This window comes from Vulpes lagopus, chromosome 7, assembly GCF_018345385.1.
Source record: "Vulpes lagopus strain Blue_001 chromosome 7, ASM1834538v1, whole genome shotgun sequence".
In the NCBI taxonomy this organism is placed as follows: Eukaryota; Metazoa; Chordata; class Mammalia; order Carnivora; family Canidae; genus Vulpes; species Vulpes lagopus.
The window spans coordinates 108728298-108754118 of record NC_054830.1 but is presented as its reverse complement, the minus strand read 5'-3'; the positions used below and the strand labels follow the sequence as shown (position 1 = coordinate 108754118).

Here is a 25821-nt window from a genome sequence, read left to right as displayed (position 1 = left end):
TGGGGGCCCCAAACAAGGGGGCCCTGTGCCCTGACAGTGTGCAGCCTCACACCCTGGGGGAGTAGAGGGGAGATGCTCAGCCTGTGCCTCCATGCAGCCTTGGGAAGTGACCCTGCAGCCCCGGGTGCTCTCCTGGCCCTCCTAGCTAGAAAAACTGCCAGATGACAAATGGCAAGCAGCAGCCCCAGAACAGCTCCAGAAAGGGGATGTCTTCCTGGCCCAGCACTCAGGCCTCCCTAAGGTCCTGGTTCTGCTACAGCATGTCCCAAGGTCACCCAACAACCAAAGGATACAGACCAGAGACTAAATAAATAAATAAATAACTTCACTACGAGGGTTGGAATTGATGCACTAATGGGGTTCTTTGGAGAAATATGGGCAGCTTCCATTTATTGAGCATTTGCTAGGTGTTGGGCCATCTTTGTAATCCTTAGGGATAGATACTTGTGTCAGCTCCATTCTCCAGATGAAGACACAGGCTCAGAGAGGTAAATTGCTTGCCTGGGCTCACGCAGCCTGCAAACAGTGGAGCTGGGATTCATACCCAGGTCTGTCTGTCCTTGGGGCCTAAGTATATAAAACCGCTCCTCCGTGAGTCTTCACACTGCAAGGAAAGAGCCTGCTGCCACCCATCAAGCCCCCCAGGGGCTGCCCCACCTTGCCTTTCCTCCTTGCTCCCTTTCCTTCTCCAGCTCACTGAGCTTTGGAGAGGCAGACAGGGGAAAGAAACCTAAGACAAATCTACAGGAAGACCTGCCTTCCTGACCTCTGGGGATAACATTTCCTGGTGTTCCTGCCTGACCCCACACCCCAGGCGCACCCATACCATGGTGGATGGCCCTGAGGCTAATGCCCATGGTCATGATAACAGCACATGCTCACCCACCCCACCCACTCCTGGGGCTGTGAACCGCGGCTTCTGCCCCAGTCTCTTGGTACCAATGTTCATAACCACTCTTCCCCATGACCTTGGGTTCATGTCTCCTCCCCTCTGACCCACACAATGCCTAATGGCTGGATCCTGTTTGTTCACGCAGGAGGACACCCTCAGCTGTAGTCTTCCTGAAGATGGCAAAGTTGAGAGGACACTTGAGAGAAATCAGTTGGCCTTGCTTCGGTTGTGTTCAAGAATTTCTTTTTAAAAATGCACTTTTTTTTTTTTTTGTATTTCTGAGGCACTCGTATGACTTCTCTGTGGGCTGGGTTAACAGTATGGTGAAGAAATTTAGGTGTCCTTGCTGGAAGACTCCTTGATCTTATATTTGGAGGGGATGATGGGTTGGTCTTTCCCCTGTTATGCTCAATAACATATGCATGGGTCTGGCCAGCTGGTATCCCTGGGTGGGCCATGTGGCTCCCTCTTCCCATGTGAGGGGGCCTCCCAAGCATCAGCAGGGCCGGGAGCCCTGTGGCCACGTGCCAGCCCTGCTGAGGGAGCTGGACAAACCTGACTGGCTCGCATACCAAAGAGAACCTCCACATTTTCAAGACAGAGTTTTCTGGAGTGAGCAGTTTGCAAGAAGTGTGGGGCCAAAGAGGTCCTGGGTAAGGGAATGGGCTTATCTGGAAGAGCAGTGTGCTTGCTGCTCATTGGTCCAGCTGGCATCAACTAGGAGTTGTTCTGTGCTGACAGACATGCACAAACACACAGGTCAGGATACAGGGGCCGTGGCGGTGGTAAGAGCTAATTTCTGTTGTTTACCCTGTGCCAGCCACAGGGCTGAGTACACACACTGGCTTTGAGTTGAGAATGACTTAATATAGGTACAACTGGCACTCCCATTTCACAGATAAGAACGTCTAGGCACAGTTGATTAAATGGCCAAGTGAAGACAGAGCCAGAGAGCAGTTGAACCAGACTCTGAATATATCCCATCTAGACCGCATGCTCTTGACTGTCATGCTTAGATCATAATAAACATTAAAATTATGCTTATGCTACTTTTATCAGATCTCTAATTCTGTGTAATAAGTTATCTCAGAGATTAGTGACCTAAAATAACAACCTACATTTATTTTCTCTCTGTTGTAAGGGTCGGGAACCTGGCAGCAACTTGGCTGGGTGGTTCTGGCTTGGGGTTTCTTGTGAAGTTGCAGTCAGAGTATTGGCCAGGGCCGCAGTCATCCAAGGGCTTGATGGGGGCTGACGGCTCTGCTTGCACACTCCCAAGGCTGGTGGTTTGGGGAAGAGCTTCTGTCCTTCACCTTGTGGGCCTCACCACAGGGCTGAGGCCTGGCTGCCCAGCATGGTGACTGGCTTCCTTCAGAGCACATGATCCCAGAAACCGACAGAGCTGCAATGTCTACTACAGCTTAGCTTCAAGAGCCCCACATTATCACCTTTGCCGTACTCTGTTGGTCACAGATTAGCAGTCACTCAGCGTGGAAAGGGACCGCACAAGGGCATGAATGGTAAGTACTGGGAGTCCTCTTGGACTGGCAGTCCAAGAGGCTGCCTACCTCTTGGACTGGCTACCCTAATGCTATGATACAAGGTACAGAGTTCTGGTGATTCAGGGGCTGAGAGCTTGCTCACCAAGGCTGGCACGCAGGAGGGAGATGGTGTGGCTGTGGCAGGCAGTTACTCTATGGTAGAGAGGCAGCCGGCTGATGTCACAGCAGACCCAGCTGCAGCAGAACTGTGCAGGCTTGGGGCAATGGGTGGCTTCCCTTCTGGCCCTGTCCCAAGTGGGCTTGACCCTCATTTAAGGCTGGCTCTCCTGAGCCATCTCCCCTTGCCACAGCTTTTGTCACTTAGCAAATCTCTGTTTTTGAGAAAATCTAATCCATATGGTTTGGGGATTTTGTTCTTTTAAATTTTTCCTTCTTACCAAATTGAGATGTCTTTGGAGTCCTTTAAAAATCTCTCCTCTCAACAATGGGAAGTTTGCTCTTTGCCACGTTCACAGGGATCCTGAAGCAGAGAAGAGTGGAATATGGGTGGGTTTAGAGCTGGGGGTTTTATCACACCCTGTGTCTTAAAGTGACATACAGCAAGTGGGAAGACCTATGCTGTCCCTGGGCATGGAAGGTACTGATGGCTTGAACTCCTGCCTGCCTGTCCCCCGGCCCCAAGTCTCCAGTCCTGGCCACCACCCTCATGCAGAGGGCATTTGGGTGTGCATGTGCTGGGGTGGTGGTCAACTGCCCAGGCAGGTGTGGGGAGACCATAGCCCTTCTGAGTGGCTTTGACCAGCACAGGCCTCAACTTTCCTGAGACAAGGGGAGCAGATCCTTGCTGAGCCCCAAAGCTTGTTTACAGTGAGCCTATGCCCACCTCAGCGTGGGCCAGGGAGGTTTGTTGGGGTGAGATGCAGATGGCTGCAAGACAGGTCTTCGGTCCACTCATGGGAACAGCAAGAAGCCTGAGGTCCACTGACAGTCACTTTGCTGGCCAAGGTCCTCTGCCATCAGACCCCACACATGCAGCCTCCCCTCCCACAGCAGAGAACGTCTTTAGCATCTCCTGCCTTCCCTCACTGGCTTTGTTCAGGCTCTTCCCTTCTGCCCACCTGCCCTTCTCAACTGCCTTCATGGATCAGAACCCAGGCGCTCTTTAAGACCAGCCCAAACGTAATCTCCTTCCTGAGGCTTCTAAATTTGCCCTCAAGACTTTCTTCCGTCCTTTCTTTCAGGTCATCCGGAGTTTGGGGTTTACTGGTCTCCCACTAGGGCCCTGAGCTGATGTTTGAAGAACGCATGATAAAGAAGACCCACCACATGGCAGGGCCGGGGCAGACTTCTTCTTGTTGCCAGCATCTCAAGCCCTCTGCATCCCTGGCAGGTTGGTCCACAATAGGTGCTCAGCAGGGACTTTGGGATGTGATCTCAACTGCACTATACTGGATCCTTCTGCCTCTCCTTCCATGCCCCTATCTTCCTACAGAAACCCATCAATCTGTGTGGTCCCCTGACCTGCGTGGCCTCCATGTGTCCTCATCACCGGCCCACTAATGTCTATCAGGTGAGAAGAAAAGACCAAGGAGGGACAGGCTTTCCTAGCTCTCAGATGTGCTCAGAACCAGCTCGGCCCATGGGGGTCTATCAGGGAGGAAAGACAGAGGGCATCCGGGGGCATCTGCTCCAGAAGCCCTAAGAATACTGAGTGTCATTGGCAAATGTTTATACCTTCTTATTGATGGTAGAGAAAAGGAAGCACAGAAGTTAGGACATTTATACAGGTGGCCCAGGGCAGGGATAGGGGCACAGGGGCTTTGGAGAAAGTCACCCCCACTTTCTGAATGTTGGCCAAGAGGCAGCACCTTGGTTAAGAGCTGGGCCCTGGAGTCATATAGCAGATGTGTAATCCTCCATCCACTGGCTTTGGGGAAATCGCTTAACCTCCCTGAGCCTTATTCATCTCATCTAATAAAATGGGAAATTTCTTCACAGAGTACAATGAGATGGTATAGGTGAAACACAGAGTATTGGGCCAGGGCTTGGAGCCCTGGTTTAAAAAAGAGAGAGAGACCTCGGTACATTTGAAATCTTGATCGCTCTTTACCGGGGCATTCTCCCTCCAAGTAGAGTGAGCTCTGGAAAGCCTCAGGTGAGTCCTCCTCGATCCACTCAGAAGCCTTCCCTGGCACCTTCAGATTCCTCTGAGCCTCCCGGGTCCATGCCTCTTTCACTGTCCAAGTGTTAGCTCCGTCAGCCCAGGGCAGAGGAATCTGGGCGGGAAATGCTGGGCTGCCTAGCTGGTTTTTCTCTCCTGGGAGTCCCAAATGCTGGGCAGCAGCGCTCTCTGGTGGCACATCCTGACAAGACACCCATAGATGATGTTGCTGTGGCCCGGAATTTCATACTTTTTGGATACTGCCTAAGACTAAAGTAATTCTGCACTCTCCAAAAGACAGAAGGGAAAACTGAGGCCTGTACTCACCCACAGGACCCACTGAGGCAGCAGCACCAGAAGCAGAGCCCAGGCTTCCCAGCCTCCCAGTGGCTGCTTTGTCCCCCTTCATAGCCTCGCACCTCTATTTCTTGACTTGGAGTCAAATCGAATCGACGCTGGACCAAATACAGCCTGAACATACTCTGAATAGACTTTCTCAAAGAGCTGTCAGTAAAGGAGGGAATGGTGCCCCAAATGAGAAGCTTGAACAGCACCTTGGAAATCACCGTATGCTCTTTCCTCTCCATCAGAGACAGGGAAGGAACCAGAGAGCTCCTGCTGTCTGTGGCCAGTACAGGATGGATGCAGCAGGTACAAATGCTCAAGGAAAAAGGCAGCATGCATGTGTGTTCCCACGTCATGCATTTGCTTTCAACAATCAGGATTTCCTGCTCACCTACTCCGTGGCTGAGGCTTAGGATGCAGCAGTGGCGTATGAGTCACAAGAGCCCTATGCTCCCAGGCCTCCAGGGCACTGCACAAGGACTGACCAACATGGTAAGGGATGGAATGAGAAATAGGGATGCTTCAAGAGAGGCAAAAAGGGCTAGACCTTGGCCCAGGGGTCTGGGAAGGCCTCTATAAAGAGTATGTTTCACCTTAGGTCTAAAGGAAGTAGAAGCTTCCTCCAGAGGCAAGAGGAGGGAGTTATGAGCAGGAGTGGTTAGTGCAAAGGTCTTGAAGTGTAAAAATGTCTGGTAGCTTTGAGATCCTGAAATGAGCCAGGCTTCTGTGATCTGCCAAGAAAGGCCCAGGGCCTCTTCTGCTCTACCTTGTATCTGGACCCCCTCTTTGGCTGCCGGCAGTCAGCAGGCCCTTCAGACTTCTGCTCCACAGCCTTCCCCATTTGAGGCATGCTGAGCAATGACTGTCCACCAGGCCTGTGCCAGACACTGCAGGTTTAGAGGAAAATAAGGCCCCTTAAACTTTAGAGGGTTGGCAGCTGTGATATGGATATGCCTGAGATATTCTGGAAACACACTTGAGACACAGCAGATCCAATGTGGAGTGGGGTGGTGAGTGCTTCATAGAAGGCAGGTCAGGAGAAAGTGGCAGCTGAGTCTCAGAGGAGTCAGGTATAGGGGTTAATCAGAGAAGCAGGGGGGAGTGCATTTGCAGTAAAGGAACACACATGCAAAGTTGCACGTGGAAAGCAGGTGTGGCTTGGAGGACACACTACCCAGTTGGGGCTCCAGCCTGAAGGGAGGTGGTAGGAAGTCAGAAGTAGAAAGGCAATTGGACCTCAGCCCACAGACCCTTGAGTGCCAAGCTGGGGAGTTGGAATTTTGCATAAGGCCATGGGAAATCATTGGAGTTCCCTCAACAGAGGAGGGCCAGGGCATATGCAAGTTTTTGGAAGTTCACTGTGGCAGTAGCTGGAGGCTAGACAGGGAGCAGGGCAGAGAGCCTCTGTCACCATGATCCAGGCAGGCGGTGGTATAGGCCTGGGCTCAGCCACCTAGGGGGATGTTAGAAAGGGTAGATATCAGGGCCATGGAGGGGAGAGACCCTGAGGACTTGGTTGATGAGATGAGGCCTGGGGCAGAGAGAGGAATCCAGGGTCTGGCTTGGGTAACTGGCTGTGGGGGGACATGCAAAGAGGAATACTTTGGGAGTTAAAGAGGTCATCAAGGGACGTGTCACATTAGAGATGATGTGGGGCCACCCGAGTGCAGATGTTGAGTAAAGAAAGGCGTCTGGGTTCAGAAGTGAGGTCTGAGTGGGAGATGAGATGTGGGGCTTGTGAGTGGAGAGATGTGGGTGTGATTGGGACAGGGTGGCAATGAGGGCCCATAGGGAGGAAGCACCAAGGAGGGTGAGCAGTCCAGCGGAGGAGGGGAGAAAGACTGAGTGGGAGGGGGCTTCCAGAAGGCAGGAGAGCAGGAGGCAGGGCCGCAGCCACAGGCCATCAGGTGGGAGCACCTGGCCTAAGACTGTGCTGCTCAGGCAGCAGGTGGGGAGGGAGGGCTTGGCTGAGAGCATGGAGGAGGTGGAGCCCTGAGGCTGGAGAGACTCAGTGCAGTCAGGAGATTGGGGGGCTGAGGGTCTTCTCTGATGGCCGCTGGGCACACAACCCCCTCCCCAGTGCTCTCACAGTTGCTTCCTTGTGGGCAACTCAAACTGCCTCCTCTGTGACAGCTCCCAAGAACAGAGACTGGCACAAACTAGGTGCCCAGGAATGTCGTCATCTGAAAAGGCAAATGAGAGATGGGAAGTGGGCCCCTAATTGTCAGATGTTAGCACATTCCTATACACATATCCCACATACGGCAGCAGGAAATGCTCTGGGAGGGTACCTCTCAGGAAGAGGGAGGAAGGGAATGGGGATTTTTCTGGCCCTAGCCACTCATGGAGCTCATCTGTCTGTGCCTCACTTTCAGTACTCGCCCTCTCCCCAGGTTAGAATACAAAGGTGCATGGCAGCATTATAAACACCCCAAAGCAGGGAAGCCAGGGCTAAGCCACAGGTCAGCTCCCTCCCCAGAATGAGCATCCTGCCGGGTCCCCCAGCCTAGTCCTCCAGGCCTGGCCCTTGACTGCCACTAGACCTGAGTCCTCCCTCTGCCTGTTGGGTGCTGTGCCTCGTAGGCAGACTTGTGGCACACAGTTGGGAGTGGAGCACAGGGGTTTATTCTGGAGAGGAGCCCACTCCTTCCATTCTGCTGTGCTCATTAGCAGTTTAAGCAGTAGCCTTCAGAGCTCAGGAGTCTGTCCCAGGGCTGCCAGGGCCACTGCCTGCCAACTCAGGACCTTCTAATTAGTGCTGACACAGGACTGAGGAATGACCATGTAGCCTGGCACCCGTGAGGTGGTCCTCCAAGATGGTGGGCCTTTCTACCTGTTGACTTGCTCAGTGATGAACTCACAAAAGGCCTGCTGTTAGGAGAGCTTTTATGTCTTCGAACTGTCCCAGCACATATCCCAGGCCTGGTATGTAGGGCATAGTTTGGGGGTCTGTGCTGATGGTGAGCCCTGACTCCTCAGCAAGTTTCTTGGCCCTTAGGATCAAGACTCAGTGGTCAGACTTTGTCTTGTTTTGGAAAAAGGAGGCCTGGATGGTTGCTGCATTATGGCCTAGATAATATGACATGGATGTGCCAGTAGGAAAAGAGCAGGCCCAGCAGAGGCCCCTTATTTTGGATGATACCCTCACCATTTTGGGTGCCAAGGCTGGTTTCCTGCTGGAAATTAGCATCAAATCACCCTCCTTCTTGGAAGGAAGTCAGAGAACTCCACTGTACTGAAAGCACCTCACACAGCCAGGCCACGTCCTCCAGTGAGCATGGACCTCCAGCTGGATCCTGGCTACAGAACCTACAGAGAGGATATTTGAGGGCCAGAGGACTATTCCTCTGCCTTCCTGGGTGGCCCAGAATGGAGAGTGTAGGCTGAGCCTGGACTTGAGTGGAGCTGGGCCCCTGGAGAGCTGTACCTGAAAAGTAGACATGAACCTGAATCCCCAGGTACTTGCGTGGGTGCTGAGTGGGACATGGCTGGAATGGTGGTAAGCATCACCTCCCCGGGCAGGGAGACCAAAGAGAAACCCACAGGTGATTGGAATCAGTGATGTCAGAGTTGTGTCAGGTGGACACAGGGTTCCACTGGAGAAACAATCAGTAGGAGACATACACATATCAGGTAGTTGTGGAGTCTAGGCTTTCTCGGGGAAGCCTCCATTTTGCTCTTTTATTTTTATTTTCCTTTATCTTTAATCTCTACACTCAACATGGGGCTGGAACTCCCCACCCTAGATGAAGAGTCACGTGCTGTTCCCACTGAGCCAGGTAGGTGTCTCTCCATTTTGCTCTTAAGGCCTTTCCATTGATTGGGTGGGACTCCCTCAGATTATCAAGGATAAACTCCCATACTTTAAGTCAGCTGGTTTTAGATGTTAACTATCTATAAAAATACCTTCACAGCAACACCTAGATTAGTGTTTGATGGAATCCCTGGGTACTGTCGCCTGGCCACATGGACTCCTAAAACTGACCCTCAGGGGGCTGATATGCCTGTGCACAGCTGCTGTGAGAAGGAAGCGGGACTGTGCACAAAGCCCTGGGCATAGACTCTGGCCTGAAGACATCCTCATAGCTCATATTTATTTAGAGTTCTCTTGGAGCCTACCCTTGGGCCCCGTGCTTTCCCCTCAATGTGTCAGTTATTCTTGAATAGAGGAGGTTCTGCAGCCCGGGGCTAGCCAGAGAAGTGTGGAGCATGTGGCCCAGAGAGAGAGAGAGAGAGTCCCTAACCTCTACAGAGGTCCTGCAAAACTGTGTGTCCTGGGTATTTTATAGTGAAACCATCTCTAAGGGCTTTCAGAGAACTAAGGACTCGCGGCTGAGCTGGTTATAGCTGCTCATCCGGTTAGAAGACCCTCGGTGCTGCTTTATGGAAACCCACGGAGAGATGGTGGGGTTGGAAGCCAAATTCTCAGCCTCCCTTTCTACCTCCTGTAACGCATTTTGCGAAACTGCGCCTGACATCAATTGCGGTGTCTCAGAGGAAACGTGAACAATGCAGGGCGGGCATCTTCGGACCCGAGGTGTGGAGGGTGTGAAGCGGCCGGGCGTGGGCGTGGGCGCGGGACAAGGGCGGGCGGAGGGAAGGCGGCGCGCGCGCGGGCCCAGGCGTCCGCGAGCGGCCGGCGGCGGCGCCTTTAAGGGCCGCTGGGGGCGTGCTTGCTGCAGCCGCGGGCGCTCCGAGAGGTGAGCGCGGCTGCTCCCCGGCGGTGCAGCTCCCACTCGGGGGCCTGGGCTGCGGCGGGACCCACCTCCTCCACCTCCTCCCCCGACACGCGGGCCGGCGGGCCATGCGCCGCGGACTTTGACTGGCACCGGCGCGGCTCGGCCATGGGCAGCTTCCAGCTGGAAGACTTCGCGGCGGGCTGGATCGGAGGTGAGCCCAGCCCGGGATGGGAGGGAGCCCCCCGGAGGTGCGCGTGCTTGCGGGTGGACGCCCGGGGCCAGGGGGAGAAAGGGAGACCCGACCGGGCCCACAGACCGTGCAGGGCGGTGGGAGCTCCGCATCCCTGCACCTCCACCCCGCGCGCGCCGTGTGGAGGTGCAGGGGTGCGGAGCGCGGGGTGGAGGTGCAGGGGTGCGGAGCTCCCACCCCGCCGCCCCGCGGCTGCTGCTGGGGCCGAGCCCCGCCAGCCTCGCACATTCTCCCCTGACTTGCGGCTTTGCCTCCCAGAGAGGACCCGCCAAAGTGGCTCCGGTAACTATTAAACAGGCCGTGGAAGCCAACAGCCAATGGAGCGCCCAGGCGCGCACACACCCTCCGGCCACCCGGTGTGCGCCAGAGTTTGGGGACAGGGCTGCAAGAACTTGTGGGTGAGGGTGGCGACCGCCCCGTGCGCGGGATGGGGAGTCCGGCTTCGCGACCTGGCTGGCCCTGGTGGGGGGTGGGGGAGCGCCCAGACTGGGGGGTGCAGGGCATGCCGAGCGCATTGCCAGATCGGAGGAACCCTTCATGTTTTCGGCCTTTATCGACTGTCGGGTTTCTCCTGTCACTCTTGGACCTGCTTCTCCTTGGAGCCGCTCCTGGAGCCACTGTCTGCTGGGCCCTGGGAATGGGTTGGCTTGGGCAAGAGTCGCATCCATTTCCATGCTTCTTTGATCTTCTCTTCACAGCAGGCTTCCTTCTCCATTGTTGTCTGCTACTGACCAGGTCTGGGGAGGACTGTCACTTAATGTAAAATACTCTTTCTTTTGGCCCCGTATAAGAGAATCATCAGAAAAGGGATGTTGGCAAATGCAGCAGCCCCTGCCCAAAGTCAAAAGCAAAAACAAAACCAAAAACCTGAGATGCTGAGACAGAGGCTATAATTAGTGTGTTTGTACCTCACAAACACACCAGTTCTGGAAATGGAGAAGATCAGAAGATTTGTAGGAAAATGAAAATGAAACAAAAAGAGCAACAGATCAGATAGCATCCCAGGATCCCTTTCTGGTGCCTGCTCCCCTGACTCCCAACAGGTGGCTGCAGGGCTCGTGCTTCTGGCTGTCATGAGCAGAGGTTGTCCTTTCCACCATAAGCAGTTCTTTCGTGCAGGCTTTTTTGAGTTGCATTGAGACTTTCCTCTCCTAACTCTACTGTGGTGAGGTGGGGGGGTGCTGTACACAGAAGCCCACTGGCCTTATTCAGGCCGTCTTTGAACAACCCTCAGCCATTCTGACAAGCCTCAGTAGAGCCTTCCCTACTTCAGGCTGTCCCCTTATGTAGCCAGACCAACTTCAGTAGGGCTGTCACTGGCTCAGTTTGAGGGTAAGGCTGTTCCGAATAACCCAGGTCTCTAATGACTCTGGGCCCTCCCCAAGTCACACAGTAAGCAGTGGATTGTCTTTTATTCTGCCATTGTCCTTACTTTGTTGATGGTAACATATTGTTGTTTTTAGCTTGGCGGTTTTCTTGCTTCCATAAAGTGAGGATACGTGTCATCACTGAATACTTAAGTCAGCAGCAGGTGGTGTTGAAGTGCCACATGTATTTTTTTTTAAGATTTTATTTATTTATTCATGAGAGACAGAGAGGCAGAGACATAGGCAGAAGGAGAAGCAGAATCCCTGCGGGGAGCCCAATGCAGGACTCCATCCCAGGACCCTGGGGGTCAAAACTTGAGCGAAAGGCAGACACTCAACCACTGAGCCAACCAGGCATCCCGCCACAAGTATTTTTATAACAATTTCACTGAGGTTAATTTGCATAAGACACACCCATTTCAAGTATAGAATTCAGTGATTTTCAAGCAAATTTACCAGTGGTGCAACCATTATCATAAATTCAATTTAGCACATTTTCTTCCCCAGTAGCACACTTTATTCACACTTATTTACGGTTAAATTCCCTCCCCTCCCTCTCCCTCTGGGCAATCTACTTTCTGGTTCTATAAATTAGCCTTTCCTTGGCATTTTATATAAATTGAATCACACACTATGTGGTCTCATGTCTGTTGATGTATATTTTTTTTATAGCCCCAATGAGGTAGCTATAATTATTACATCCTCATGTAACAGATGAGGAAATGGGTATACAGAGACATTCATTGACTTGCCCAAGGCCATGCATCTAGCATGAGCCCTGGGATCCCAACCTGGACAGTCTGGTACCAGGGCCATCTTAACCACTATACTAATATCTAGGTGTTTTCTCTCTTAACTTGCATGATAAAATTTTACCATGACATCCTTTACATTTTGTTTGAAGTTTCACTGATCCGTTAGATCTTCAGGTCTGGAAACCACTGACCTGATTGTCCCATTTCTTTTCTTTTTAAGGTTTTATTTATTTATTTCAGACAGAGAGTGAGAAAGAGCCAGAGAGAAAGCATGAGCTGGGCAGAGGGACAGAGGGAGAAGCAGACTCCCCAATGAGCAGGGAGCCTGTTGTGGTGCTGGATCCCAGGACCCTGGGATCATGACCTGAACTGAAGGCAGATGCTTAACCGATTGAACCACCCAGGTGCCCCAGGATGGCCCATTTCTTATCTTGCATTCCCTGCTTTCAGATGGGTGGGTTAATGAGTGACCAAGGAGATACACATCCAAGGTGAGCTCCAGGGCTGCTTCCCTGGGCTTCTCACTCACTAGGGAGAAGCATCTAGAGTCTGAGGACCAGAAGTCCTTTCTTCTTATGCTGGGATGGGTTCCAGTAGATTGAATACTCAACCTTCCCTCTGCCTACTTCTGTGGGAAGGAGGATCTGAGAGGGGTCTGGAGGTTCTAAACCAAACAATTGTCTGTTCTGGGCTTCGCTGGTTCCTCTACATCTTTACCTGTCTCATATTCCAGGACTGCCTTATCTGGTTAAATCACCCCAGCTAGCAAGGACTCTTCCTTCTTCATCAGCGTTGTAGGGAATTTGTCATAGAGGATTGGTTTCAACTCTAGAGTCGACAACTTCTGCAACAAGGACCTCTTCATCCACATGGCCTCAGGGCAGCCTTGCTTCCCATCGATGCTGTTTAGGCCTTGAGACTATGTGTGTGGTTGGACATTTTTCTGTGAGAAGAAAAGTCCAGAATATTTCTCACCGTTTCAGAGAGGCCCTCTTTAAAACACACACACACACACACACACACACACACACACACACACACACAACTAAAACTTGATAGTGACAGCATCTCTCTTTGAAGAGCCTAGAAGAGCTAGGACTCTGCTCGTGCTTGACATTCATGACCTCATTTCATTCTTACAATGCAACTGTGAGGTAGATGTTAATATTATTTCTACCTACAGATGCTAAAAGTGAAGTATAGAAAAAGTGAAGTTACCTATAGGTAACTGAAAAGTTTCTGGGTTTTCTCTTCGTACACACCCCCTTTTTTGGGAGGCAAAAATCACATAACCTAGAAATAACCATTTTCAAGCATCCAATTCAGTGGCATTTGATGCATTCCTACACTGTTGTGCAACTGTCTCCTCTGTCTACTTACAAATTTTCCTCGTGCCCAAAAAAGCCCCTGGATCCATCAGGCAATCACTTCCATTTCCTCTCCCCCTAAGCCCTAACAACCACTGTACACAGTGACCATGTATTTATTTTCTTTGAAGAAATGTCTCTTCAAGTCCTTTGCTCATTAAAAAAAAATTGGGGGGTAGGGCATCTGGGTGGCTCAATTGGTGGAACATCTGACTCTTGATATCAGGTCTTGATCTCAGAGTTGGGAGTTCAAGCCCTGTGTCGGGCATGGAGCTTACTTGAAAAAAAATCTTTTTAGTTTTAAGTATTTTTTTTAATAAATTCTGGATCATAGGCCCTTATACATATATGATTTGCAGATATTTCTCCTGATTCTTAGATTATTTTCATTTTCATTTTCTCGATAGTGTCCTTTGCTGCACATAAGTGTTTAATTTGTATGACACACAATTTATTTTTTCTTTTGTGACTTGTGCTTTTGGCATCGTATTGAAGAATCTCTTGCCAATCTAACGTCAGGAAGATTTCCCTCTGGGTTTTAAGGTCCTTGGTCTGTTTTGAGTTCATTTTTGTATATGGCATAAAGTAGGGCTCTGACTTCACTCATGGGCATGTGGATACCCAATTGCCCCAGCACCTTCACTGCCTTTTTTGGGGTGCTGGTTCCTTGAAGCAGAGCCCAGATTTTACTTCATGGTCTCTGCCTTCCTCAGCGCCTGGGCTGGTGCCTATCACATTACAAGGGTCCCCCCCCCCCCCGCCGGCAGCTGGGTATTGATGGCATGAGTGAGCTGGGTACCCGATGAAGAGTTCAGGGGCTGAGTGACCAGGTCCTCTTCTTTGATTCACAGGTGCAGCCAGTGTCATCATCGGCCACCCTCTAGACACAGTCAAGGTACTGCAGCCGTGTTTGTCATTACTTCTTGGAAAGTGGCCTGGAGTGAGTCTGCCTCCAGGAATGTGTCTGCTCTTTCTTTTCCCAAGACAGTCTCCAGCCCAGGGCAGATTCTATATGCCAAGCCAGGGGTGGGGTGCCAAGAGGCCTGGTTTGGAATCATCACCCTCCTCTCATGACTTGGCAGTGATTGTGTTTTTGTGAAGCCCCATTTCTGCCCCCAGGTGCTCGCGTGGGTTGTGGGGGGGTGGGGAGGCAAGGAGAGGGTAAGTAACCCTATTGGTCTCTGTGGAACTAAGGATCCAGGAGGGGCTTCAGGTGCAAAGTGGCATCTGAGTCCAAGATTTAAGGTTGGGTTTCAGGTGATTAGAAAAGATGTTCCTGGCTCAGCAGCAAGAGCTAAGCAGTGAGATGGGGACACTGTGTGGGGGGCCAATGCTTGGGGAAAGCCAGCGTGGCTGGTTTGGTGATGCATCAGACTTCTAAAAGCTGCTATAGATCAGAATCCAGGAAAGGTAGTCATTGCTCAATCTTGGGAGACCTTCGCTGTCAGATTAGGACTGTGGACCTGGGGCAGCCTGGGTAGCTCAGCGGTTTAGAGCCACTTTCAGCCCAGGGCATGATCCTGGAGACCCAGGATAGAGTTCCATGTTGGGGTCCCTGCATGGAGCCTGCTCCTCCCTCTGCCTATGTCTCTGCCTCTCTTTCTGTCTGTAGTGAATAAATAAAATCTTTAAAAAAAAAAAAAAAAGGACTGTGGACCTGGGCTGGGGATGGGAAGCCACTGTAACTCAAGGAAGTGTATAAGGTTTGAGGATTCAACAGGGCCATCGGGTGTTGGGATCATCCAGACCTCCTTGTTCTTTAGATGGAGAAATGCCCAGAAAGGGGAAAGGGCTTGCCTGAGGTCATCCCAGGAGGTAAAACATCCAGGAGTCAGGGAATGAGGTGCTCTACAAAGGGATGTTCTTTGACTCCACCCCCATCCCTACTTCCTGTCCCCAGTGGTGAGCAGGACTATAGAGCTATAGACAGGCCCTGAGAGCATGGTCACAAAGAGTGCTGTCTCAACCCTGACTTGCACATTCATATCTCAAGCTTTGCCTGGATTGTGCTCTGAGAGAAACCACTCAGGCTCTTCCCAGATGGCTGCTACAATCACTTTTCCCTGCCGGTGTCTTCCCTGTATGACAGTGGGTCCCTGCTGGGTCATAGCCAGGCCTGCTTTCTTCTTCTTCTTCTTCTTCTTTTTTTTTTTTTAAAGATTTTATTTATTTATTCATCAGAGAGAGAGAGAGAGGCAGAGACACAACAGAGGGAGAAGCAGGCTGCATGCAGGGAGCCCGACGTGGGACTTGATCCCAGGTCTCCAGGATCATGCCCTGGGCCAAAGGCGGTGCTAAACCGCTGAGCCTCCCAGGCTGCCCTGCCTGCTTTCTTCTTGATGGAGGTTTAGCCTATTTGTCTTAAATAGTGGGAGATACTTCCTCACTCTTTGTGTCCCCCATATGGGCCCTGCCTTTTGCTCCGACATCAAATGCATACTGGATGCCCTCTGCATGCAGGCAGTATGGGGGGCATCAGTAGTAGACAAAACAAATCCAATCCCTCCTCCTTTGGGCCTTCCAGCTGCATTCCTGGCACAGGTAACCTCGGTGTCCCCCTGGTAGAGCATCCGTCCCTTACCTGCAGCTTGCTCAGGGGCTGGTGAAGCTTGTTGGAGTCTCCCCCTCTCCACACAGGCAAGTCTGGCCACGTTAAAAGGCTGGGGTGCTCTTCCTTCTCTCTAGTCTGTCACTTGAACCTCTGAGGGAACCCTTCCTGATACATCAGATCCGGTCTCTACGTAGCCTGAGAACCTTCTTACTCAGGGGGCCAGCCTGCTGATTACTCAGGGGGCCAGCCTGCTGATGCCAGGGATGTGGCCTGGGGCCCTTGTTACTCCCCAGAACACGCTCATTCCTTCCTTCCTTCTGGATGACATTTTCTTTGGAGTCCCTGTCTGAGAAAGGTCCAGGCAAGAGCTTTAGAGTCTGAATAATCTGAACCTCAGTCTCTGCCTCCTCACCTACTCTCCTGTGACCGGGGACCAGCACCTAACCTCCCCCAGCCTTGCTTTCCTCATCTGAAAAATGGGCAAAGCACCCCTCATGGGACTGTTGTGAAGATCCTAACCCTGTGGCCCTGAGGCTAGAGTAATGAGTGAGCCCTTCCTACCCTGATGAGCATGCATGCTCCTATGTCATGAGTGAGTTGTGACTTGTCCAAGGTCCTAGGGCTTGCCTTCAGAAGAGCTGACCTAAAAGGACCTGGGCTGCTAACCCAGGTCAGAGACTCCTTCCCTGCTTTGTCATCACTGGTGAGAGAGCCAGCCTCTGGCTGCTTGGTGGCTGTGAAGCTGGGATACAGATTCTCACCTGGCTTTTGGCACCAATGCAGTGTGACCAGGGTTTCCTGATCAGGACTCAGCTGCCTTTAGACCAGCTAGTGAACCCTAAGAGAATAGATATGCATTGTGATTGTGGTAAGCTGCTAAATTTGTCATGATTTGTTACATAGTGATGGGACACTAAGACACTAAGACACTAAGACGCTTTCTCCATCTGTGAAATGGGGACAGGATCCATGCCACGTAGTGTTTGTGGGATTCCGTGAGATAAGTTCTGTAAGAGCCCCAGTATCTCCCCCAGGTACACAGTTGTCACACACAAAATTCCAGCCCCTATTATAACGGAAGCCCTAGAGGCGTATGCTGTGCTGCTGGCCTCCATGACAGCCTCCCCAAGTCCCCAGCATGACTGGGAGATCATTGCTCTATTCTGTGATCTGGGATTGACTTCCTCATGTATGGTTTGCTTGAGTGACTCAGGCGCTCGAGTTTTTCAGAGGAACTTGATTCTTCTTGGGGACTCAGACTGTGGATTCAGTCCCCAGAGGCAGTCCCATAGGTACTGGGGGCCACAGAGATTCGCCTCCACACCGGCCTTAGCTGGGGGAAGAGAGGGAGGTCTGTGCCCACCTCCCCTCGCCTACATTCTTGCCCTGGTTAAGCATACCCTACCCTGAGGTAGAGCTCTATGGGTCTGCTTGACCATGAAAGGCTGCTTCTCCTCTCACTGCCCCTTCCTCCGTGTCTTTGCCTCTACCAGTTAAATACTGCATTTCTTTCCACCAGCCTGCACTTCTGACCCCGGGTCTGTTTCCCCCATGGTGCTTGTCATCATCGGACATGTATATTTGCTTGGAAGTGACCTTTTGCTGACTCTTGTTTCCATCCCCACTTGGTTCTAAGTTCCATGAGGCAAGGAAGTTTATTTCCCCTACTGCTGAATCTCCTGGGAGTGGAACAGTAGCTGTTGGGAAAACAGTCATTTAATCACACTGGTTGATGAGTCAACCATTACATGTCTTTGATTATTAAAGTATCACTTATAAAACATATGATACCATTTACGCATCGTGCCTGTGAGAGTGCCGCAGATTTCCCATGGCCATCTGGGTTTCTGACCCTGTTGAGATGAGTGCCTATCAATCTCTTAGTCACGAGATTAGCCAGGCTTGTTAGCTCAGGGAGGGGGATCAAGGAGGGAGAATGTTGAATTTTTTGTTGTTGTTGTTAAGAAGATATATTCCCATATTAGTTGTGTCCTTAAAATTATTTTTATATTATATTATGTGAGTAAAAAGAATGAAAGTAACCCCTGTCTATCTTAGGAAAGTCGGATATGAAGCACAGTTCAGTGCAGAAAAATATCGCCTGTGATTTTCACCTCAGAGACTGTCACGTTTCTGATGTGCTGCCAGAGTCTTTACTACTTGTCTACGTACTGAGCACAGACTGTTCGTGTGAAGTGTTGGTCTGCACACTGGGTCTTAGTCTTCATAAGACCCTGGGTTCTGGGGTATAGGGTCTGGATCACTCCTATGGTTCTCAGGGCTCCTTCTTACCAGGCTCGAGGATTCCACTGGCACTTTTATGGGCTTGCTCAGACCCTCTGTGGCTGCCCACTGTTGCCCCTGGACACCAGAGCCAGCCTCCATTAGAGGACACTCTGTCTTCCTCTCCAGCCCCTCATTTAACCAGTGCAAAGGGGACACATTTCAGGGCTGTGCTCAGCTTGGGGACAAGAGGGACATACGAGATGGTTCTGCCTTAGTAAGGAACCCCAAATAAATCCTAAGTAAACAGACAGATGACATCATTGCATCTCTTAAGCTCAGACATCATTGCATCTCTTAAGCTCAGACTCCCCATGCAGGAGCTGGAGGAAGAGCCTTCTGGGAAAAGGAAGAGCCAGTGGAAAGTTCAGGCAGGCTGAGGGAGGGGGAAAGCGATGCCAAGGACTTGGGAATATGCCACGTGGTTGGGCCCAGAAGGCAAGGGCAAAGATGAAAGAATGTGCAGGGGTGGGAGGCAGGCTTGGGGTCTACCCAGGCCTCTTTGACACTGGTAGAGAGTGCGAGGTTCACTTCAGGTCTGATGAGAAGCCATCAGTGAGCTGTAAATAGCAGTGATGCAATTCACTGTTGTCAGAAAAGACGGTGTTACTGTTGTATAGACACAGGCCTGAACTGAGAGGGCAGCAGGAGGCCAGTGGGCAAACCAGCCCATCATATAGGTGAGAGATGAAGGGGCTCTGGACCCACAAGGGGCAGGTCACTCGGGGAATACTTAGGATGGCAGAGTGATGGGCAGCAGATGAGGCAGAGCCACAGATTCGTTTTTGTCCTCAAGAGGCAGGGATCATGGGGCAGCCCGGGTGGCTCAGCAGTTTAGCGCCGCCTTGGGTACGGGGCCTGATCCTGGGGACCCGGGATCGAGTCCCATGTCGGGCTCCCTGCATGGAGCCTGCTTCTCCCTCTGCCTGTGTCTGTGCCTTCTCTCTCTCTCTCTCTCTCTCTCTCTCTCTCATGAATAAATAAATAAAATCTTTAAAAAAAAACAAAAAGAGGCAGGGATCACGTGTCCCCAAACAAGCATCACTCTTGAACAACAAATGGACTTTTGTTCTTCTCTCAGACCAAGAGGACTTCTGCATTCAGTGACGCCTGAATAGGATGTGGAAGGCACTCTGTGGGCAGAGGACAGAGCACTGGCCTGGCAGCAGAGGACAGAAACCCACCCTCCCCCTCGCTGGGCCTCAGTGCTCCTAACCCTAGCACCTCTGGGGTGGTGGGGATGTGAATCCTCTGGGCCTGGGCCCTCACACCCTTGCCTGTCTCCACAGACTCGCCTGCAGGCCGGCGTCAACTATGGGAACACCCTCAGCTGCATCCGCACCGTGTACAGGAGGGAGAGTGTAAGTGCTCCCCTGGGGCAGGGGCAGGAACAGTACCCCTCAGGGACCCCCACCAAAAGCCCGAAGCTGCCCGGGCCCAGGCACCACGGCCCTAGCCCTGACACCAGCCATCGGAGGGGGGGGGGGGCGGCATTCGTTCTTGATTCTGCATAACCTCTCTGGAGAGATTCTGAGGAATTTAGAATCACAGAGTGGAAAATGCCTGCAGAAATGAGGTGGCCTGTCAGTTTTCACAGCCCAATGAGAGGCGGGTAAACTGTGCTCACAGGCTTCCCTTCTTCCAGGTGTGGCGGGAGCCAGGCACTTGTGATTCCAGGTGCCCTGAGCTGGCTTTACCTCAGGTTGCTTGAGACCAGGGGACGTGAGGCTTTTCCTTTTCAAAGAGGAAAACCTGACTGGTATTTTGTGGAAGATGTACCAGGTGCCTGTCTTGAGCATTAGCATGTGCTTTCAGAAGGCTAAGGCACTTTTTTTTTTTCCTCAAGATTTTGTTTGTTTATTCCTGAGAGACAGAGAGAGAGAGAGAGAGGCAGAGACACAGGCAGAGGGAGAAGCAGGCTCCATGCAGGGAGCCCGATGTGGGATCCCAGGCCCTGGGGTCATGCCTTGAGCTGAAGGCAGAGGCTCAACTGCTGATCCACCCAGGCGGCCCTCTGAGACACTTCTTTGGGGGCATTTAAAACACATTTTCTAATTAACGATGAAATGACTTGACCGTTTAAAGATATCATCAGGTATGGCCCCACAGCAGCCCTAAGCCTTGAGGCCTTGGAAACATGGCCCCATTGTTGACCACTGTCTCTGCGGGCTCCGTCCTAGGAAGTGCCATTGGGCTCTGGAGCCTCATCCCCACACCCAGACTTTTTCCTCACGGGTGTGTTTTGTGTTGAGTGTTGCTTGAACTCTCTATGAGCTGCTTTGCAGTGGACTGCCAACCTAGCTCTAGCTGTTCGGGGTTCCCCAATTCCCTGAGAAGTGGCCATTAAATCTCCTTTCTGGCACACACTCCCCTCGGGGCCTGCCAGCCACTGTCTGAACTCCAAGGGATTTTGTGGGGACTGTGGCCATTCCTTGGAGACATGGCACCTCAGGGCTAAGTGATGTCCCACTTTATCTGAGGGAGCTTGTTTTGGAAGAAGAACCTGAGGTGGGATGTGTGTGTGTGTGTGTGTGTGTGTGTGTGTGTGTGTGTGTGTGTATGAGAGAGAGAGAGAAAGAGAGAGAGAGAGATCCTGCTTCTGGCAAATAGGGTGCACACACCCAGGTCAGGATTAGCAGGTTTGTGTGTGGCTTGGAGCTTATACAGCTTCCTGGTACTTTTTCACTTTTGGCACGGGGCTCAAAATATGTGCTGCCCTGACTCCTCCAAGGGCCTGTGGAATATTCCAGAGAAGAGTCTGTGATATCTCCCAAGAGTGCAGTGTAGAAAGGACCCTCTCTCCTAGCCTCCAGCACCTGCTCCTGTGGTCACTGCATGTGTGCAGAAGCCTCCCGGTGCTGTCTCTCTGGGGGCTCCCCTCCCCTTAGACCCCCACTACACACTTAGTGCATTGAGTTTTAATCACCTGTCCATTTGGCTGTCCCTGTCCCCAGAGTGTGCACTCAGTGAGGGCAGTGAGTATTTCTTCCTGATAGTTGTCCCCAGGGCCTGGCAAGTGCCTTAGAGAATGCTTTGGTTGAGTGGCACATGAGGAGGGTATGTGTCTTTCCAACCTAAGAACACTGCCATTCTGATGGCAAATATGGGTTCCAGGCCTAGGGTACCCTGACCTAGAAAACAAAAGTGCTTACAGAAGTGGATACCCACCCCCTTCCACCCCCACCTGGCTAGGATGCCCTGCCCACGAATGGAGAGCAACCCCTCTGCCACCTGGTCGCTCCATCACATCACATCATCCTTTTTTATTCTTGTCACTGACATAATGATTGATCTTCCCTGTGGTGTCTCTTCACCAGCCTGTGGGCTCTAAGAGGGCAGGGTCTTTGCCAAGGGCAGCATGGTGGGGGGGCTTGGCACCTGGCCTGCAGACAGCCTCAGGCCCTCATGTCCCTGCCCCCTGGTTTTCCCCCAGGTGTTTGGCTTCTTCAAGGGCATGTCCTTTCCCCTCGCCAGCATCGCTGTCTACAACTCGGTGGTGTTTGGGGTCTTCAGTAACACGCAGAGGTTCCTCAGCCAGCACCACTGCAGGGAGCCCGAGGCCAGCCGGTCCCGTACCCTGTCTGACCTTCTCCTGGCTAGCATGGTGGCTGGTGTGGTCTCTGTCGGGCTGGGAGCGCCCGTGGACCTCATCAAGATCCGGCTGCAGATGCAAACACAGCCATTTCGGGAAGGTAAGAGTAGAGCAGGGGGCCTGGCATCTGGGCACCTCTGCCCCTTTTCTGCTTTGCCAGACCTGGGATGTGGTTGCTGACATCTTTTTCATTGAGCAGTGTCTGTGTTGTCACATAAGAGTCTGCAATTGTTATTTTTATCTATAGTAGTAGCTATCGTTTATTCTGTGCCAGGAACCTGCTTAGAGCTTTGGGCATGTTTCTTGGTCTTCATAACAATTCTGGAAGACAGGCGCTATTAGCATTTCCATCTTACAGAGGAGGCTGAGGCTCCCAGAGGTGAAGACCCTCACATAGGGCCACGCATTTAATGATGGGTAGTTGAGGACCAGCTGCATTGTTTGCAGTGTCCAGTGCAGAAGGAAAATGGGGAATTCCTGGTTCAAAAATTGTAAAGGGGGGCAGCCCAGGTGGCTCAGCAGTTAGGAGCCACCTTCGGCCCAGGGTGTGATCCTGGAGACCCAGGATTGAGTCCCACGTCCCACGTCGGGTTCCCTGCATGGAGCCTGCTTCTCCCTCTGCCTGTGTCTCTGCCTCTCTCTCTGTCTCTGTCTCTCATGAATAAATAAATAAAACCTTAAAAAAAACTGTAAAGGGTTTTAGAAGAGTAGCCCCGAACACTAAATCAGGCACAGGGTCCTGAGAGCTCACAGGTTTCAAAGCCACACCTGTCCCTAACACCAGGGTGTGGAGCCAGGAGCCTCAGCTCTGGACTGCCAGCTGCAGGGGGTAAAGGGTCGCTCGTCTTCCCCTCCTTGACATTCCGGTTTGAGCTTCATTTCTTGGTAAGCGACACAGCTCTCCTGTACCACACGCCAGGTCCGTTACTTCCTCCCTTCTGAAAAAGGAGCTTCTAGGTCTTTCCTGTGCTTTTGACAAAGGAGGATGGAAAGAATGGGAAAGCATGTACTGTACAGAGTAGAAAGTGCCAGCTCTTGAGGAAAGATGAGCCAGGGGTCTTAGATTTTTTCTTTCTTTTCTTTTTTTAAAAAAGATTTTATTTATTTATTCATGAGGGACACAGAGAGAGAGGCAGAGACACAGGCAGAAGGAGGCACAGGCAGTCTCCCTGTGGGGAGCCCAATGTGGGACTCACCCCCGGACCCTGGGATCATGCCATAAACTGAAGGCAGATGCTCAACCACTGAGCCACCCAGGTGCCCCAACAGATTTCAGTATCTCCAGGTTTGGTTCTTGGCTCTGGTTTCAATCTGTCTCCTCAGGTGAGATACTGCCTCTGCCTGGGCCACCGTTCCCTCTCTGCATAATGGAAGGGCTGGATCTGTGGTCCTTACTGACACCTCAGCTATCCGATCTGGGGTGACAGCTGTGGATAAGACCCCACTCCCTGGCAGCCTTCTGAATGGTCTGCATGTGACCTCTATGCCCACAGATGCTGGGCTCAGCTGTGTTGCCCAGCTGAAGTCCCAATAGTGTACTCAGGACCACTCCAGTCCAGCAACTCTCTTGCTCCGAGCCCAGGTGCCTTGATTCAGCCTGCACCTCTTGCCCAGCCCAAGAGGCATCCAGGGCAAGACTGTACATCCCCTGAGCATGATTGTGACATCCCCACTGGGGTCCATGGAGAGGTTGGGAACTGGCTGCCCTTAATAGTTGGGTCATCCCTGGGGGACACTCAGTGCCCCAAGGCCCATAGTTACTGTCAGCATGTTGGCTCATCCTGAGGGTTACTGCATACCCTCATCGGGGCCACTCAGAGATACACAGGGTGAGGTGAGTCCACCTCCATCTACTTGACATACTGAGCCATGTTTTGGTGCGGTTTAGTTTAATCATAGGGTTGCACCTCACAGAAATGTCTGAAGCTTGCTGGTCTGGTCCTGTCACAGAGGCAAAAGCAAATCTGTTGAGGAATGAAGGGCATCATGAGCAGATGGAGAACCAGGAAGCATGGGCCCCAGCCTGGCCTTTGGCTCTATCCCTCCCTCAGAAAAGCCTGTGTCCATTTCAGGCGCAGAGGAAATCTCTCTGTTAAGTCTTAAAACTCTTTGGGTCCAGATCGTTAAAGAATTAGCAGTGATGAGTCTCCTTTGCTCCTGGAGGAGACCTGCCTCCTTCACAGCCTGGGTACTTTGACCCTAGAAGAGGAGGCAAAGGGCTAAGCATGCATTTATATTTTGGGGGAGGTGAGACACAGCCAGCCTGGACACCAGAGGAGGTGTTTCTGGAGAAATGCCTTTCTTAGAAAAGCCCGGGATGTTTGGAAGCAAATTAATTGATTCCATCCTCTATCCTGTCCTCCACCCCTGCCTTCCCTACATAGGGTGCCAAAATGGTAACTAACTTGGTGGGCTAAGGCCTGAGCTCTAAGTGATCCTGAGGTCAGGCTAGAAGCTTGGAGGAAGGATAGGAGGTGGTCAAGGAATGGGCAGACCCAAGAAGGATCCCAAAGCTGGGTATGCTGCAACAGCCAGTTTTAGGGACCTGAGCAGCTGCCATCAGCAGCTGCAAAAGCTGCCAAGCAACTCACCGTATGCCAGACATCCTGTGTACGTCATTCACTTAACACCCACTACCACACCCTAAGGTCCGTATGGCTGCTGGCCCTGTTCATTTACCCAACATGTTGTGTATGTGCCTGCTGTATGCCAGGCACAGAGCTAGGTGCTATGACTCAGTGGTGAACAGAAGTCTCCATCATACCCCTCCTCTCAGGCTCTGTCCAGCAGACAGGAATTGGGCCACTCCACCTGTGGTGGGGTAGGGGGCAGGGAACAGGACAGGCTGGGAGTCAGGAAGGGCATGGGGGCAGGAAGTAGGAGGATGGAGGAGTAGCTGGAGATCAGGGCTGTGTACCTGGTCAGGGCAGTCTGAGGGTTACCCATGCCTGCTATCCAGGGCCGTGACAGCCTGAGCTGTTGCTCTCCCAGGCTAGGGTTCTCCAGAACTGTCCACCTGGGATGTGCAGACTCTTCTGGGGCCTTGTCTCCTGGATAAGTTCTCTGAGCGCTGAGAACATGGAGACCCATAGGCTTTCCCTGGCCTTTCCACCACAGGAAGCTCTAAAAAATGTCTGAGGCAGGTGGTGTCCTGGCCCTGCTCCTGTATGTGTAGGACAGTGTCCGTGGCTTTAGCTTGTCAGTTCACTATAGTGCCAGAAGGAAACTTGTTCTGTTGAGTCAATCCCTTGCAGCAGCAGTGGAAAATGAACATGTGTTTATTACATCCTTTTCCGTGTGCCGGGAGAGTGGTCTTTTGTGAACTCAGGAAAGGTTCTTAAGAAGCCAGGGAAGGTTCCTGCAGGCCAAGATTTCTCAAGCCTGCAGAGTTCTAAGTCACTAGCATCTGGGACCCAGGGGCTTAGCTAGCAGGACAAAACAAAGACAGTTCACCTGAGCAAGTACAGGGAGGGTAGAACCCAAGATCGGAGGATGTCCTCAAGCCTCTGATCCCGGCTAAGCCAGATCACAGCAGCGGGGCCAGGACAGCCAGTATTTACTGAGCCCTTATCCTGCACCAAGCACTATGCTGAGAGCTCTGCAGGTGTTTAATCTTTCCAGAAACCCAATTCCTAGACATTAACAAAGGGGATCCCCAGGCATCCGTAGCTTCCTGCCCGGCCTGGGGTCACTCCCTAGTGGGAGGTGGAGCTGAGATGAAACCTCAGGCATTCTGACTAGGGCCCACTGATGCTGCTTCTGTTTCCTGCCCTGGGATTTTATAGAAACTGAGACTAGGGCAGCTTTGATTAACACCTGGGCCTTTGCACACATTCCTCACAAATCCAGCTTCAAAACTGAGGGGGTAAGTGGCCTGGAGGGCACATCTCCAAACTGACATTGTTCAAGTAACAGACACAGCTCACAGATTCCCAAGAATGGGTCTGGATTCTGTGGCTTTGGGCAGCCCCTCTCTGCCTGGCCCATTGTTCCTTTACCTTCTAGGCAAGCTTCTTGGGGGAAAGTCTTTGGATGCTGGGCAGGATCACCACTGGGGCTGGAGCAGGGGCAGGCAGG

General features: G+C 52.0%; 1 protein-coding gene across 7 annotated transcripts in view; it reads left to right on the top strand.

Moving 5' to 3' along the window:
• The first annotated feature begins 9560 nt into the window (after positions 1-9560).
• The window catches only part of SLC25A48 (solute carrier family 25 member 48), a 45936-nt gene continuing 29675 nt past the window's right edge, over positions 9561-25821 (top strand). For 2 of the 7 annotated variants that reach the window (XM_041763005.1, XM_041763004.1), the window contains exons 1-4: positions 9562-9790; positions 14170-14213; positions 19442-19513; positions 21586-21844. In XM_041763005.1, the coding sequence (XP_041618939.1) occupies positions 9745-9790; positions 14170-14213; positions 19442-19513; positions 21586-21844 (421 nt within the window). In that variant the 5' untranslated portion in view covers positions 9562-9744. Of the gene's footprint in view, positions 9791-14169; positions 14214-19441; positions 19514-21585; positions 21845-25821 lie in introns of all 7 variants that reach the window. The other 5 variants (XM_041763000.1, XM_041763001.1, XM_041762999.1 and 2 more) reach the window with 5 other exon arrangements.